Genomic DNA, 17,892 nt, shown 5'->3' on the forward strand with positions numbered 1-17,892 from the left:
GGGAAGTGAGAGGAATGAACTGGGCACATCAACAGTCCCTAAGTGACATGGCCCCACAGCTTATACCACTGGCCAAGGTCTGTGGATGCTACAGATCATCCTTGCACACTAGTGTAGCTGTATGAGGAGGCTCAGTGAATACAGCCTGAGAGAAGGACTCAGTCCTCCCCATTTTCTGATCAGGTCCTATACATGGATCTTCTTTTACTAGATTGTGCACAAGGAGACCAAAATTGCAGCCTCAGCAGCTGGGGAGAGAGCAACATCAAATAATCTATGAGACGCTTCTTGCAGCTAAACTCCTCAGGGAGCAGCAACCTGCTTTGGCAGTGTTTACACATCATATCTCTGATTTGCACCTTTAGTAGCTCCCAGAGTGGGCTCTGGCTGTACAGCAGCTAGTGATAAAAAATGAGGACAAGTGCACAGAAACCCAAATTTATCACTGGAGTTTCCTCCCAGCCATTACTCACATGGACGAGCTGCTCTTGAGTGTCATATTCCTTTGTGCACCCTTCCCAGTGACAGTTTGTCTCATAAATAACCTCAGGCTCCTGTTTACATTCATCCTTATCTAGATCTTCTTTCAGGTCTGTCAGATGCTCCTGCAAGACACAACAGTGCAGAGTATAAGGTGAACTTCTTTCATCTGAATTCCTCTGTCACTCATAGATTACAAGGCAGGTACCAACTGATCACTAAGGTGAGCTCATTGTAGCAACACAGCATCCTTGATTACAGAGAAATAATGAGTTACGGAGCTTTGGCAGAAATGGATCAGAGTTAATGACAATACACGAAACACCCTAAAGCCATGGTTGCAGTGGTGCTGGCTCCAGTCAGGTCAGGAGCAGCTGCAGGAAAGGCTGGAGAAAGGAAAAAGCTTTTGATGTTTGTTTTTGTCCTTTGCTGGAGCAACACTTCTGATCTGTGGAGGTGAGGGAAATACAAGCATGAAGAAAGCAGCCAAAGTTTATAGTTACTAGTCTCACCTGATATGGGCTGCAGAGAGGCACATATATTATCTTTCAATAGATCAGAAAATGATGCTTAACTGTTACCCAAAAAATTATGGCAGCGGGACACTACACAGGAAAAAGTGTTGAGCCTTCAGAACTTTCTGGGACTGGCAAATGTAAAAATCTTGAGCAAGACTCTATGATGAGTGGATTGCAGAGCAGAGATCCAGGGGCTCTGGCTCCAGTATGGAGTCTTCATAATTGAGTTAATCTAATCCTAGGAACACTGTGAGCTCTCCCCTGAACTTCTCTGCCTACCCAACTCCTCAGAGCTAAATGAATCACAGAAGACATTTTATATGGCTGCTGCAAGGATTAAAACATTGACACCTACATAACAGTGTAACAGAACATGAATGCAAATTACTACAAGTCAGAGGGACAATGGTCACACAATACGAGCCACAGCTACTTTCACTACAGACAAGGCAACCAGCAGCCAGTGCTGACTCTGGAATTTAGCAATGCAAAACAAACCCTGTTGGTTTTGAACCACTTCATTCCTTTTCCTCCCAATTACTACCTCTGCCCAGCACAGATCATCCCACCTGCAGGGCACAGAAGCACCTGGGTGACTGACTCCATCTGACGTTGTGATCTGATGCTCCGCTTGGCCCCTTTAGTATTTGGCCACAGCTAGACCCATCTCAAATTGTCTCTGACCTGCCCAGATGGACCTATTTGGCTGCCATCTCCTTCCCCATCAACATCTTTGCAGTGCCTACTGAGAGGCTGCAATGATTAATGACTTAACGGCATTCTATGGCTTGGAAAGTAAGATGTGCTGTATGAGAGTTCAACAATTTTCATTAACTAGCTCATGACATACATGCCAGCTGTGACTTTTCAGTTCAACGGTTTAGATACGGAGAGGAAGAGATTTGTTTTAATTAGCTCTTCATCTAAATACATATATATATATATGCATATATATGTATTGCAAGGTGGCTCCTGGGAAAGGAAACTGTAGAAATTCACAGGAAGATTTCTGGAGATTTAAAGTATATCTGAGCAATAGCCTCAGAAAGTTCAAACAGCACTTTCTTTTTCCAGCAGCTCTATTTGAATGAGCTGTGAACAATACTTCTATAGAGATGTTTCTTTCCACAAAAAGCTGTCTTTGAAAAAGTGAAATTTTCTCCTAAAAATATCATTTTGCCAAAATGTTTCTACTTTCTGCTGAAAAAACTGAACAGAAACCTTTTTAATTTGTTGAAGAGGATTGACACGTTTCATTTCTGGCTAGTTCAACATTAATCTGAGCCTGCATTGGAGCTACTGTGGTATCATAAGAGCACAGTAACTCAGGTCTGTCTTGCCTGATGCTTCACTGTGTTCCATGGATTCTGTCTGGATCACATTTTTTATAGCACACACCAGCATGGGAGATACTGTCTGGCAAGGATTTTAGACACCCAAACCACAACTCACATGAGGTTTTTTTAATGCAGCATTTCCAAAACAAAACACACATATGGATGCTTTTTTGGGATGGCTGTTCCTCAGTAATCAGGTTTTCAGCAGTCTCATGCAGAATGGAAATCCCCAAATTTCAAAAGCTGGTTGTTGCTTAGACCAGCTTAAAAGGAGACACCCATGACATTCAATCTTCTAATCTGTTCTCCCTGCCAGGAATGGACTGTCTCTCACAAGACATATTCCAATAATCTCTCAGTCAATACTGAAATGTTGCAAGATGTGAAACCTACATTTCTCTTGGGGTATTACTCCACATATTTCCTCATTAGGAACCATTAGATAACGAGAATACATTTTCTTTCTCTTAATTTCATCTTGTTCTTCTAATCAAGCCTCCATGTACCACTTTAAACAATTCCCTCCCTTCTTGCAGTGCTTATTTCACGTGGGACTCAGTGGATGAAGCACTGGGGCAGACCTGCAGGGAGAGCAGGCTGGTGCTTTACAGGCACTCCTTGCTGTCAATGACAGCCATCAAGGAAGTAGCTTTCTGTCCCACAGCTCCTCTGCTACAGATGCTTTAGAAAGCTGGTGATGGCTTTCAAATCTTTTTTCATTTGCTGCAAGAAAGAAACATGTTGCCTATTAGCATAGGTGTTGGCCAGATTGGTTTTTTGGGGCATGTGCTTTTCCAGCAGTGTGTGGATGCGCTCCTAAACTCAAAGCTCCAGAGAGATGCCTCTTTGCCCTAATCATGCTGACTACAGCATGTTTATCTTTCCCTGATATGCTATCTTCATCAATTTTACCAGCCCCCTGATGACTGCACACATTGCTGTCCCCATGCATCATGCTGAGACCTGCTCCTGAACCAGGGCAGGAGGAGAAATTTGTCATCAACTCTTCCATTCGCCTGACAATAACATGGCCTAATATTTCATGAAAATGAAGTGCCCAGAGCACTCCTGATAGTTTACAGTTGTGATAAAGGATGGTCAGATGGATACTGTCAGCCATTAAACAGTTTGCAATCACAGAGCTCTGGGAAGAAAGCAAGGGGAATTTGGGCCCTTCTTGGTGTCAAATGTGACACTGGCGTAAAGGATGTTGCTAGGAGCAATTCCTTGTTGAATCAAGGAGTCCTTTTTTTTCTGCAAGCTTTTTACCTACATGCAAGAATCCCCTGTAATCTATGTTTGCTCTGAAACACCAATACTGCTTGCTTTGCAGCACAGAAAACTCCAATGCCATTATTTAAAGTTATCATGCTTCAAATATTCCCTCCCTCCTCTATCTGTATCCAACCACAGCAGCTGCATGCTGAGTCTTAAGCACCCACTCAATGCTTCAGTCAGTCACTGCATCAAAACATGCCAACAGCATCGTTCCCAGAGGCAAGAAGACCCAGCAGCTTTGCTGCCTCGGGCCCCAACACGTCTCGCACCAAAGAGGTTACCTGCGTGGTTGGGGATACTGGGGGCAAGCCCTCGACTTCGGTCTTGACTTTGGTGCGCTTGTTAATTACAGGATTGACGGTGCTGCTCACGGCTGACTCGCTGCTCTGCTTGCTCTAGGAAGGAAAACCAGGCAAGATGTGGTACAGGGTTTGGGATGAGAGACTCAATGCAGCCCACAGCGTTGTTCAAAGTGAACTAAAAAATCAGTCAAAGTTGAGCATCAAGAGCGGATGCGGACAATGGCATGCTGGCCTGCTGCCACGGGCTTCATGTGAAAACTAGCCTGTGTGGGTTTGTGCAAGCCAGAAAGAGGGGAAAATAAAGGGCACCATCAGCTTCTGCAAGCTCATCAGCAAGCCTGGCTCTTTCGGAACGATGCAGTCCCTGTCAGATCCATGAAAATGTTATGTAAGACCCACCCAAGACAAGATTTTATTTCTCAATGTGATGAAACGACTTGTTGAGAAAATGAATTCCCAAGAAGAGTGGGGGCCTCTGGTTACATGTGAGTGCTCCTTCATGCTGGGTGCATGAAAGGCAGTGTATATTTTGCTAAGCTCTTAAAAAAATGAAAACAACTTCATGAGAAAAAAAATCCCATTGTATGTTCATAAAATTGGAACGTTAACATTTTAAATACACTACTCTTGCTAATTGCTCAAGATTGGTCAAGCAAGTTATTAAACAGAGGCATAACTCCTACCAGCCACATTATTTTGGTAGCCAGTTTGTGAGAAGAAAACAAAACCAATCAATCAAATAGCCTTCAATAACAAACAGAGTTTGCAGTTCAGCAGCCATGAGAAATCCTAAAACAATAAACCAGTCTAAAAAGTTCAGGATAGTGCAACTAAAACAACAACTCGAAATGGGTGTGAAATGAGGTGAAGTAAGTCTCTGGGGAGAAAAGCAATTGCAATTTAAACTTCAAAGGAATGAAAAGGAGAAGAAAAAATGTTAAAAATTGTGCTACGCATATTCACTGCATATGTGCGTAGGGAGGATATGTGCACACAGAGATATGTGTGTGAGTGCGTAGGTATCAGTATGGACCAGGTGAGGTGTATGACCTCATATACATTGCAGCATTCCTAATACTCAAAATATGGCCTTTCATTCTGCAAAACTTAAAATCATCAGCAGAGACATGAGAGAGAAAGTGACAAGTGAAAAAAGGGAACAATATGTAAAATGGTGAGAGGTCCCACAGGATGCACTTACCTGCTTGTGAGGGAAGGAGTCATGTGCTTTAAAACTATCTGCATGATCCACATCAGTAGGAAAAAGGGACAGGTGAAAGACCAACAAAGCTTGATTCACAGTATTCATCTGCTTATGTGGCAAAACACTTCAGCATGTGCCAAATCCCACTGACTTCAGCAGCATGTGACAGGTGCTCAAGGAGATTTGCTGCCTGAGATGGCCCTGTGTGTCATGTTCAGCGCTTTGCCAGATCAAGGCCATGGCTCCTGCACTGGTATGTGAGTGTGTGGGTGTTCAAAGTGGGAGGTGGGTGCAGAATCTGACTGTGACAAGTCCAGAAATGCTTTGTCAGGAGGAATAAAGAATGCTGTAAGGTGAGAGCCACCCCTACCTGACTGGAGTCGGAGATGCAGTTGCTGTTGCTGCTGCTCTGTGCCGGAGGTGCGTTGACGGAGATGACGGCCATGTGCTGCCGAGGGGGAAAGGTGGGAGAAGGCTGGATGAGGGGAGGAGTGTGCCCGAAAGCCGAGCTCAGACCTCGCTGCTGGGTCAGGATCTGCTGGTACGTCATGGGGTTGATGGGGTGCGGGAAGCTGAATGCAGGGCTGGAGTGGTGGGAGGAGAAGAAACAATGAGGGATTATTTCAAACAGCATTTAGCACTTTGGCTAGTGACTGACTGAGTTTGGCCAGGACTTCGTAGAGGATGCAGCATCCCAGGTAGGTGCTTCAATGCAACAATAAGCTTGCTATTGTGCTTTGCTGCAAAAGCAAGCTTTGTCTCGTGTGAACCTCAGCAAACTTTCTGACCCATGCATCAGACTGACCATAATTCCTCTGCTTCTTATGTTTAAAAACAGCAAAGCCCTTGGCAGGGAGCTCAGAACACATCTGGCTTCGCAGCCACACATCCCCCAGCTTTTCCCAACTCTATTCTGCAGGCTTGCAAGCTCAGGGTTAAGCTGCCTGGACTGTGAGACCACAGCATCACCTGGCTGGCTCACCTGGCAGAGATCACGGCCAGGGTGAATCACAAGCTGTTTAGCATAGTCCAAAACATGTAATTTACACTCAGGTGAGGAACATGCTGGCTCAGGGGATTGCAGAAGTATGTCACCCTTTATATGTAGGTCACTGGTTCAGCCCCAATCTAGGTCAGCAGTGATCAGAAACCCCACCAACTCCCTGGGGCTAGCTAGAGGCAATGGGCTGGAGCCAAGGTGCAGCAGGCAGAGGCATTTAAAATGAAGCTCTGCTTCTGGAAACAAGGTTTTCATACCCCAGTGATGTATCTGTGGTGGATGCCCTGTCCTTGGAGACATTCCCTGATCAAACTGTAGGTGTTCCTGTTCATTGCAGGGAGTTGGACCAGACAACCTTTAAAGGTCCCTCCAACTCAAATGATTCTATGATTCTACGATTCTGTTGATAGAGATGGAGGAACACAGGAGGTGCAGTGAGTATCCTCTGCTCCCTTTACTCCAGGTGAGGGATGAACAAACTGTAGACTCTCAGCCCCAAATCAATTATTTGGCACCTTTTAAACACAACTGTCCTGAATCCTTACCACTCATGGTACTTTTTCTCATGTCACTAAAACTGTCCATGGTGTAAGCGCTCAGGGAACAGAGTCATAATTAGCAACAGACTTTGCAACAGACTTCATTTCCAGTTTTGTTTTTAGAGAAAATATGCATTGCTGGTGATCACACAATTAGTATTTCTATTCCAAACTACTTAATGACAACTTGACCAGAAGAATAATGGGTAAAAATCACCTCAGTGTTATAGAGCTCTAGAAGTCGAAAGCGTGCTGCAGTAAATGAGGTGTGATGGCAGGTTGCTGCACAGCACTGTTGTGTTATAACAAAGTCCAAAAATGACTATCACTGTTTTTTTAAGCTAGCAGTATGTTACACTCTACAATTTCTAAATGACAGTCAGATAAAGTAACTGATAAAATTAATGTAATGGTTACTAATGGCAGTGCTCCCCTACAAGTTTAAAAGCACAGGATCTTTATAAACCCTTGCTTTGCAACAACAATGTTAATTAGAACTAACATATTTAACAGTTAAGTAATAAAAAGAATAACAACATTGTGAAACTTGGGTTAAGCAATCACGGCAGGAACTGACAACAGTAAGCTGCCTAGCGTAAGTGCTTTTTAATTAAGATTTGAGCAAAACTTTACTCAAGGGCTTAGATTTTTTTTCAGATATGTTTTTAGAATCAGGCTCTTAAATCCACCCAGGCAATATTTGTTTAAGAATGTGGGCCAGTAATTTTGAGAATACTTTGGGGGCAGTTTCTTCAAACAGAGGGTTTCGCAGAATCAAAGAATGGTTTGGGTTGGAAGGGATCTTAACGTCTGCTGAATGCCAACCCCCTGCCGTGGGCTGGTTGCCCCACACCAGCTCAGGCTGCCCAGGGCCCATCCCATCTGGCCTTGAGCACCTCCAGAGATGGGGTAGACTCCTCCAGTACCTCACTGCCTTCTGAGCAAAGAATTTCTTCCTGACATCTAACCTAAATCTCCCCTCTAGTTTAAAGCCATTCCTTCAGCTCTATCACTATTACACTGTGAAAAAGTCAGTCCCCCTCCTGCTTATAAGCTCTCTTCAAGTACTGGAAAGGCACAATGAATCTCCCTTGTTAGAGGACACCCCTCGTCCTTTTGAGGGGGGTTACACAGTTAGACAGCCCCCAAAGCATTACCTTATTGTCCCGGCAGATAAATGGCCGTAGGAGCCACTTGCCGCTGAGCTGCTTCTGGAGTTGTTAATATATGCCACAAGGGAGTTTGGGGAGGTCCTGATCATCGTCTGCAGATCAATGCTGGCATCAGACAGTGGGGAGATAGACAGGGCTCGTTTTCGGCTTAATCTCGGAGTCACCCGTGGGCTTGAAAACCGGGACACTGCAGGAAAGAGAGAGGAGGGGCGAATGAAGCACAGACTTTGTCAGCCAAAACCAGCGGGCTGCTCCGTCCTGCAGCCAAGTGAGGGGAAGCAGATGCCTGGTGGCTGAGGATGGGTTTCAGGAGGTGTGGGGACCTCCCAGTGTACTCTCGCCATCACTTGGAGATGCAAATGGCCAGCTCAGTTCACTGCTGGTGTGATCATCAGTGTGCTGGGGACAGAGGGGTTCTTAGGAAGGGCGACGAGCAGGAGCTGAGACCTGCTGGCTCGGGACTGCTGTGGGATGTACAAGAAGCAGAGCAGGCAGCAGCTGAGGCTTCCCCTCTGCTCAGTGCTGAGTGACCCAGGGCAGGCAGCACGGCATACTGCATCCTCCTCAGAGGGTAAACAGAAGCCTGTCAGTCATCGTTTTTCATTGGCACTAAATAAACTTGAAATTAAAAGGGAAAAGGCCCCATAGGATTTCTATGAGCACAGCCACCCCATTGACTCAGCGAAGAGTAGAGGCCAGCGGAACCACGTCAGAACCCAGGCAGCCCTTGGACATGGTGCGTGCAACGGTGCGCAGAGGGAGAAGGAATGAAAATGAGCACAATGCTGACCACCCAATTAAAGCAGGGTGAGAGACTCTGGGAGCCTCAAAAGTAAATTAGGAGTTTTAAGAAAACCAATTTGGCAGCTCAGGCACAAAAGTTCAAGCTCTCCTCCTCCAAGGGGATCTGCCAGGGCCTGGACCCTATTAGCAATTGTCAATCATTCAGGCATGAAGTCACTTCCAACCCTGCCAGTCCTGTTTGTGGATCTGCAACACACAGTGAATTACTACTGTACTAATTTGGCCTCCCCCAACGTTTTGGTATTGCTAACTAGAACAACTGACTTCATCCTGAGGAAGCTCTGCCCAAGACTAAACAACCTGCAAGTCACATGGTGGTGTAGATGGGAGCCGGGGCTGGGCAACATCACAGCAGCTCCCAATAACCAGGTATGGCCAATGCCTGGCCAAGCCTCAGCCCTGCCTGGATGGGCTTGTCCCTCCAAAGCAAGGAGAGCAGCTTCCAAGAGTTGCTGTTATTTAAAAATGATTTTTAAGGGTGAAATACTCTACAGGGTCCAGTGGTAACCCCCATAATCCACCCAAGTGAGCACAGTGCTGCATTACTACCTGTTTTTTCCAGCTGTAGTCTCCTGGGAAGCTGCCGTTCAGGCTTGCTGTGGCTACATCCCATTAAAGACTGTGAAGGAAGCAGTAACTTGCCCAGACAGGCAATGCAAGCTATTTTTCTTTAGACAGTTGGAGGGACAGATTTCAGTTGCATCTCACCAAATAGAAAGCTGGCACTTTGCAGGAGCACAAATTCTCTGCCCTGCAGACAAGTGCTGGTATGAAAGGGGCGAATAGGATGTACAAGGGTAGTAAAATACAACCTGGCAGAAAGAATAATGTGTTCCTTGATTTGTATTGGCTCACAAAAGTTTTTGTCAACATTTTCCTGAGCACAGTGGATGGGCTTCAATCTCCTGGAACCTGGAATGAGTGAGTCACTCATTTACCCAAGTGGCTCCAACCTTGCTGTGCCCAGATACTGTTATATGCATAGGGTTTGCTCCCCTGCTACTCATAATGTCCCTCTCTGCACAAGGTAAGTGATCTGCATGAGGTTACTCTGGAAATACAAGGTTAAGCTGAACCAAGTACTCTTGTGACTTCTGTCCTGCACCTGGGAAGCTTCAAGAGCTGTTGGCTGCGATTCCTTCACTGCAGCTCCGCAGCCTCATGGGGTGGGGAAGAATCTTGGAAACTCAATTCAAGGGCCAGGCAGCAAACACAAAGAGCACACGGTAATCTATAACATCACCTCCTGACTTCAAGGTTGTCCCATGATCTGGTGGGACCAGACTCAAACTTTCTGAATGCTTGCGGCCAGCCCTGCCCTGCCCCATTCTCACACAATGAGTGGTGCTTCCCTCAGGAGCTGGAAAAGCAGACGCCACTGTGCCGAGGTGCTATGGAATCAAAACCAAAATGAGTAAACAAAGTTCCTTTGTAAAGACTGGGATTGGAGAATGCCCAAATTTCACACTTTATCCATGAAATGTGGGCTCTGACAGGGCCCCAAAACAACAACCACGAGGGTTGCTTGGGTCCAAGTTGTAAAGGTGAAAGCAGTACTCTGTCCACAACATAATAATGCATTTACTATCACTGATGAGAACTCATTAAGTTATTTTCCTGGCAATAAGGCATCCTCATTCATTACACACCCTGGACTACCTGGGTGCTGTCCCAGCCCTACGCATCTACATCGCCTTGAGCGGGTTGCTGCTTCTTTTTGCATCCCTATTTCCCAGTGCCATACATTCAGATGAACTCCTTAAGATAGGGTTTGTGTTTTATTTCCTATGTGTTGCATCTACCAAATGCAATGGGGCTCCATCTCGGCTGAGTTGTCAATGTTTCTGTCCTACAAATAATATGCATCTTTCCAGATATAGTTATTGCTTTCTGCATTTGCATTCCCACAGTCTTCTCCTTCTCTAACAGAAGGAAGCAGGCCAGATTTGACAGTCATATTTATCTCTGTTACTCCCACACCTCAAGGGAGATCTGTTTATTAATGTGCCACTTCCCTTGATAAATTACTAAATAGAAAGAAAAGCCTTGTACTCATTTCTCGCTGCTCTTTCCAATGATTTATGTCCACAGTGCTGGTTCAGCCATTGGTCACCGTTAATTTGCAAAGGGAAGAAGTCCTGACGTCCAACAGAAGCCCTGCTTTCCCTGGTGCAACCAGCGTGGGCACCCTTCTGTGTACAGGTAAGCCCTTCTTTCCCTGTGTAAAGCTCTGCTGAAAGCTGTCAGATTGGCAAGCTGGTCTGGGACTTCTCCTGCTCCAAACCAGTAATATCCATTGCATTAGTGTATGTCTGCTCTGATTTAGCTCCTGCAAGTACTGTTGGGCTATACAGAATATTTGAGAGTAGATCCAGTAGGATGGGTTCATACTTTACACAAAAGCCTCTGAGACCTTGCAAGTTTTCAGAGAAGGCTGTGACCTAAAATTGTGCTACAGATGAACAATTCATCTCCTCTCAATAGCAGCACCCAGGAAGGGAAGCATCTTGAAATGTAAAAGGAACTGAACCACAGAAGGAAGCACTCAAGACTGTGTTAAGAAGGGGGAATCTTTTCACAATTATTACTCAAAAGCAGATTAACAGCACTAGGATCATTCTTAATAAAATTGGCCTAATCCCCTGATATGACGACATGAAACATGAACATCAAGTGGAAACAGGCAGCACAAAGACAAATGTTAGGGGAGCTACACATATAGACAAAGTGCCCAGAGTGAGCTGACTGACAGTCACTTGAATACATGAGCAAAATCTTGTATTGCATGAGACCCAGTAATGTTTCAAAGGAAAAACTGCACAAAACTTTTCCAGCAATGAATACCCTGAGAAGGAGATGAAGAGGGATCCATTTTTCAGACAGAGAGATGGGGACAGAGTGCCTCGGAGTGTTAAACACCAGGGTAGTCAGAGTACCCTTCTCCACTCTTGAAGCAAACAAACATAAATATGAATTTGGCTGCTGTTGTTCTGAAAGAAGGTCTGTTCAGAAGCTTTGTTTCAGAAGTTGAAACAAAAATAAGGAATGATGTAAAAGTTCATTAATCTGCCTGAATTTCCACTTTCAAAACAAACTTCTCTGTGCCTCTCTGTCTCAGAGACCTTTTAACCTTTAGTCGCTTTCCCCTGAATGCCAATTTTTTTCACCAAGGCTCAGAAAGAAGTTATGGGCCACAGCCCACAGTTGGTACTGTGTCTGTGAGTTACCACATCCACAAATTAGTCAGAAACTGATTTTCTTCCCAAATTCTGATTTATCCACAGGGGGCCAGTGACAAGCCATAGGGCACACCTCACATTTCACACAAGGGGCAGCCTGTGGTGGAAACATTCACCATGGCTGTGGGCCATCCAAAGGACACTACAGCAGCACGTGGTCTTGATCAGAGGACACTGAGGAAATTTCCTTCCAAGTGACTGAGCCCACAAAGCACATGGGCTGCAAATGCTCATCAATTCCTTGCTAAAACCTTGGCCACCGCTTCCCTGCACCTAGCCCAAAGAACTCAGAAATACCCTCTCCTCCCATCATGAGAGTAAGTCCACGGATGGTCCTTTCATCAACAGGCAGCAGCAAGAAGCAACTAAAGCTCTGTGCACAGCCAGTTCCTTATTCCCCTCTCCCCTTGGGCAGCAGCAGCACACGTCTCACTCAGACTGCAGCAGATGCTGGACATTTGTTCTGGCACCAGATGCTGTCCTGGGACCCTCCTTTCTGCCCTCCCCAGGGCCTGATCAGCTTCACAGTTCAAGGAATACTAATGCTTCCCTCAAATCCTCGCTGAAAGACAAGGCTGCATTCTTCTACTCCCAATCCACAAGGTAACTGTTTAGATGACCCAACTTGCATATGTAAATTGAATTCTTTAGAAACCAGAGTGCAGCAGAACTCCAGACAGAGTGCTTATGGGATGCTCTGGGACTTTTTCTCTGCACATATTTTTCTAGGGAGGAAAACAGGATTGCTGGCTAGAACTGGGTGGGAAACCGTTTCACATTCTATGAACCTTTTCTGAGACTTCAGCAAGTTTCCATTCTGTGCCGGGACAAAGAAAACAACAAAAAAAGATCTCTCAGAGTGGTTAAGGAAGCAACCGCAGGGCAGGCTGTCTGCCCGAGTAGTCAGCAACTGGCTGGGTTGGGATGGCATCTGTGATGCAGAAGGCTCAGCCTGCACATCCCGTGTGCTGGGCCTTCAGCCCACACAAGGCATTTTTCCCAGGTCACTGTGAGGCTCCAAACCTCCGAATCGAGCAGTCACATTGTGTGAATCTGTTAGAGGGGAGTCCTGAACCTACCTCTCACACTGCTAACTGTGAGAGCCTGCCAATGACTGCCTGGTTACACTGCCAGCCCAGCTTCTTACCCTGATGACTATTAAATCACTTGCTTGTAGTAGAAAGGTTTCAACAACAGTGACTGACGGAAAGACAGTGGAGGCTGAATCACTGTTTGACTTGGGGGAATGAAGTCCTGCTCGAATGTCTGCCCACATCCCAGGTGACTGTTCCAGCTGCCAGTCCTGTGCTCAACAAAGCCTTTTCCCAATTAAACTGATTTTATCAAGTCAAGACATTTGTGACTGCCATGCACTAGCCAGCAAGAATCAGAGCAGGAGTCCATCCCCGCCTTCAAAAAGGGATGAAATGCCATTACAGCTTGCTAGGTTGCACAAAGATGCCTGTGCAGCCCCTGTGACTTGAATGACTGTCTGTACAGTGCCATCTGGACATAAGGTGGATTCAGGACACTTTTTTACCATTCCCATAATCAGTAAGGACAACTCAAACAAGCTTCCAACACTGTAACTAACAGAAGTGATAGCTTTAAAGATAAACTCTTCTTCTCTCTCTGGCCATGAGAATCCTTACTCCAAAGACCTAGATCTTGTTCCTGGAGCAACTAGTGCATTGCTTACTGATCACCTTGTCTCCTTTCTCTGCAGGGTTTCCAATGGTGAAACAGCTTTGCTTTGTACAATATTTACAGATCTTCTGATGTACAGAGCTATAAGAGCACAAGCATCAAGTCAGGCCAGAGGAAATGGCATTTCCTTCACGATGATGAACCTGCATTGTTACATTGCAGGTAACAATGAGAGCTCTCCATTCAGACTTTCCTGCCCCATGGGTGCCTTCTCCACCCCATTACCTGGAATAATCCACCTCATCACACCCATGTTTAGAAAAGAGATCTGCTCTGGTGAGCAGATGCTGACAGTTAGTTTCAAAAGTGTCCCACCAGGAATGCTGTGACACTGGAGGGGAGTTAACATTTGATTTGAAAATACAGGCTTTTGGACAACTTGATTTAAGACTGGATTCAAGCTCTGCTCTTGGACTTAGAGTCCTTGCTTGGACGGACAGAATGCAACTGAAGCAGCCTGGTGAATAACACTTAGATTTGGTTTACTTTAGTGCTTCAACTACTGATGCAGTGGCACAGTAAAGACCTGGTAAGAGATGCAACTCTGGGGCATCCTTGCTCAGTCCATGTCAACAGACAGTTGGTCAGTTGCAACAGGCTGCAGCTGACACTGATGCCCAATTACTTTTCTGATCTTTTTGCACACCTGATGCAGTGAAAACATCATCAGGTGTGAGAAGAGAGATTTTCCAAGAAGTGTGATAAGAGTAATATGAAGGGCTCAGGTATGTAAAAGGATCACGCTCACTATCACAGACTTCCACATACTATAGATGTCTGGAGGTGATGTGACAATGAACAGGCCTTTTCTTTGAATTATTAATTAAAATACACTTATCTGCTCTTTTGCTGTTCCAGGTGCCAGAGTTGTCACAGATGTGCTGCATGAGGTTCACCAGGAACTACCTGCATTTCAGCAACTAGCAAAATAATTATTATAAAGTTCTTACATTCTAGGACTCTGGGAAGAAAAGAGCTCTCTCAATGAAAGACGCTGCAAGACAATGACTCACTGGGGTTTTATGCATGCTACCCATATTCTCATCTCAGAAAAACACCATAAGAGGATGCCTTATTAAATTATCTGTTCAACTATTTTTTTTAGTTCCTACTGATTTGAATTTTTGAAATAGCTTTCTAAACAGAGAGGGATATTCCAGTTCTCCGGACAGAACTTCATAGCAATTCATTTAACTCCCGTAGTAGTGCACAATTCTCTCTTCATGCTGGCACTGAGCCTCCATCATTAGACAGAACAGTTCACTGGGGATAACACATTAAGCCCACCAACAAAATGCCAACCCATGTAAGGCACACCGATGTGTCAGGATGCAGATGATCTTAGAGGTCTTTTCCAACCTTAATGACTTTATGATTTTAAGTTCCTCTGACTTCCAACATGCTTTTATATGCCTCAATGGGCCACAGGTGATTCCAGTACCTGCAACAGCACCACGCATAGGGGCAGTGAGGGACAATAAACCAAAGCAGGGGTCTCTCTGGCTGATGGGTGAAGCTGAATGTGTAGAATGTGGTACTGGGTTGCTGCTCCTACTCACATTCTTAAAAAGTAGCCTTCCCATATCTCATGTTGCATCCTTATGATGTATGAAAGATTTAATCTCGTTCAGAGCACTTGAAGGTTCAGAAAAACCTTACCAGTTACTGATTAACAAAGCTTTACTGAGAGATCAAAATAATGCCTGGCAAGCTCTGGCTTTCTGAAGAGTCATGGTTCTGAGCATGGCTGCATGAAATCAAGACCTCTGCTATGTGATTTACTCCACAGCCATTTTCAGAAGCCAGGGAGTCTTCTGCTCAGAGGAGCAGCTCAGATGACTTCAGATAAAGATGGATTTTCAGCAAACTCAGAGGATGGGCATTTTGATGTACTGAGCCTGCGCTAGCATGAAAACAATTGTGTTTGCTTCTCTTACTGGCTGTTTATCTGGTACTTCAGCGAGGCACTGCTGGTCAGAGATGGACTAATAAGGAGGCAAGGAGGAAGGAGTCTTGTTCAAAGGCCCAAAGAGAACTTGGCAGAGACGATTTGCACCCATCTGCTATAACCACAGAGATTAACCCCTCAGATGGAAGACAGCGAGCAGCTTTACTGACAAGCTGCTTCATGGAAGAGAAACTCTGAACATATTTTGGGTGTTAGAAGTAGGATGGCATCAAGGAGCACGTGCTCTCCCATTCAACCCAGGACACGATTTCCCTATCAGTCTAGGAACAGAAAAGGACTATTCAGGTAAAACTTTGGCAGCAGCTGCAGACGAGAAACTGGATTTTTTTAGTTAGAAATATCCATAAAGTCGCTATCACTTAATAGCCAAGAGCAGCTTTTATCATTCTAAACCAGTCACTTTACGAAGCAGCAAGACCACAGTCTTTCATCTTAAAAGCTCAACAACAGAAACTTTGAAGCGGTAATGAAATGATGCAGAACTCCACTCCAAAAATTATAATGGTCCACAGGCAAATCCAAAGGCAGCCCAGCAGACAGAAGCTGGGAGCTGAAAGCTGAGCCTTCTCTTTCCTGCAGCAGAAGTAATCCCCAATCTCCATATCTGTGCAATCCCAGTTCTTACAAGACATAGCATAAAGGGAAAGAAATTTCTAGCAGCTCTAAAAATCTCAGATGAAAAAAGCCTTCAGACAGTCTTCCACATAAACATTACCCATCATGTCAGGGCAGCGGCCAGGCTGAGGGTGACTCAGCACTGCCGTCCATAACATCATTTTACTTCTTCATTTAGCAATGAGCCAGAACTTTCTGGGTTTCTAATGACTTATAGTAGTATAAATACAGCATTCCAGCAATTTTTTTCTCCCACGAAATACGAACACAATCCTCCCCACCGTGGCTCCCTGTTAACATACTTTTTCTCCTTGGGCGGTTTATTTTACAGCCACCCCGGCAGGCCCAAACTCAGAGGAGGTTGTGCTGAACATGGCAATAAGGGGACATCACCAGTCCATGGCCCAGACACCGGCCAGAACAAACGGTGGGATAGGAAGTGGGAGCTGGAGCACAGCCTGGGGCACACAGTGGTTACCCATGGCCAAGGCAGTGGGACAACAACATTGCCCTTCTGCTGCATCAGCTACCTCCCGCCTGTGCAGCAGCCCTTCCAAAAGCACTGCAGCATATCTGTTTTAAATTAGGTATATTTTATATACAGATGTATGGAAAAAGATAATGTTTCAAGCCAACAATCAGTGTAACGCCTATGGGTTTCAGCAGGGTAGGGTAATCTCATCCAGCAGCCTCCACCTGGAGGACAGTCCCACCTGAATGCCCCAGATTCCTGTGGCATGGTTTGCTACTCACCATCAACAGGGCTGAGGTACTCATGGAGGTGGGCCGTGCTGGCTGCTCCGCCGCTCTGCATCAGGATGTCCCCATAGGGGTTGGGGTGGCCAGCCATCAGCGTCATTTGGTGGTAGTAGTCGGTTGGGTTGGCTCCTGGTGGCGGTGGGGGCAGCCCGAAGAGGCCTCGCTCCTTCAGATGCTCATGAGCCACTGCCGAAGCCGAGAGTGAAGAGGAGAACATGGAGAGAAGGTTCCCAGAGGACGTTAGACCTCGGCGCCGAGGTGGGCGGCCGCATTCCCCCCGCACCCCCACCAGCCCTTGCTGCACAGCCCCGCTCAGCGTGGTTGTGACGTGTGCTTGGGCGTGTTTTTTGTGGACGAAAGAAACTAAGCTGGGGCCTCTGCATTCCTCTATTTCCGCAAATTTATAAACAATCTCTCGTTCCCCCTTTTAATAATCCTCCCGTTCGGACGCAGCCGTCGCCCCGGGAAGGGGGGAGAGGGCCTGGCTGTCGGCAGCAGTAACCCTGTCAGCATCCACATCCCTGCTTATTAGGGAGGAAAGACAAATGCAACCCAGTTCCCGATAGCGGTATGAGGAAATTAAAGCCAAGGTCTAATGCATAGAGCTAGGTTTAGTGTTTGGCAGCATAAAACCATTTTGGCTGCCAAAGCCAATTACGCTCACTTTCTTCCAGCTGTAATTTTTCAAACCTGCCTTCCCACCCGCTTGCCCCATTAACTTATTTACTGCAGCCTTAAAAAAATAAAAATGGAAAAGAAAAGGAACCCAAAACACAATGCCTCTTTTTCATAGCAAATAACAAAACCAGCTTTGATGGGGGAGGATGGTGCAGAGCACACGCACTCACAGCTCCATGCAGCAAGGAACTCAGGCACTCATCATAGTGAGGCCATGGAGAGGAAGCACCCTACATCATGACCTCATTTTGGGAGAGGGAGGAAGGCTTCTCATCTATCTCCCCATTACTG

At 45.7% G+C, this 17,892-nt stretch overlaps 1 protein-coding gene across 5 annotated transcripts in view; it reads right to left on the reverse strand.

Moving 5' to 3' along the window:
* Positions 1–17,892, reverse strand: part of GLI2 (GLI family zinc finger 2) — a 177,387-nt gene that overhangs the window by 19,484 nt on the left and 140,011 nt on the right. For 4 of the 5 annotated variants that reach the window (XM_052675716.1, XM_052675712.1, XM_052675714.1 and 1 more), the window contains exons 5-9: positions 16,918–17,109; positions 7,816–8,017; positions 5,490–5,703; positions 3,895–4,008; positions 474–605 (exon numbers count right to left, since the gene is read on the reverse strand). In XM_052675716.1, the coding sequence (XP_052531676.1) occupies positions 474–605; positions 3,895–4,008; positions 5,490–5,703; positions 7,816–8,017; positions 16,918–17,109 (854 nt within the window). The remainder of the gene's footprint in view (positions 1–473; positions 606–3,894; positions 4,009–5,489; positions 5,704–7,815; positions 8,018–16,917; positions 17,110–17,892) is intronic. The other variant, XM_052675717.1, reaches the window with a different exon arrangement.

The sequence above is a fragment of the Tympanuchus pallidicinctus genome, unplaced genomic scaffold (genome assembly GCF_026119805.1).
Source record: "Tympanuchus pallidicinctus isolate F22 unplaced genomic scaffold, pur_lepc_1.0 scaffold15, whole genome shotgun sequence".
Lineage (NCBI taxonomy): Eukaryota > Metazoa > Chordata > Aves > Galliformes > Phasianidae > Tympanuchus > Tympanuchus pallidicinctus.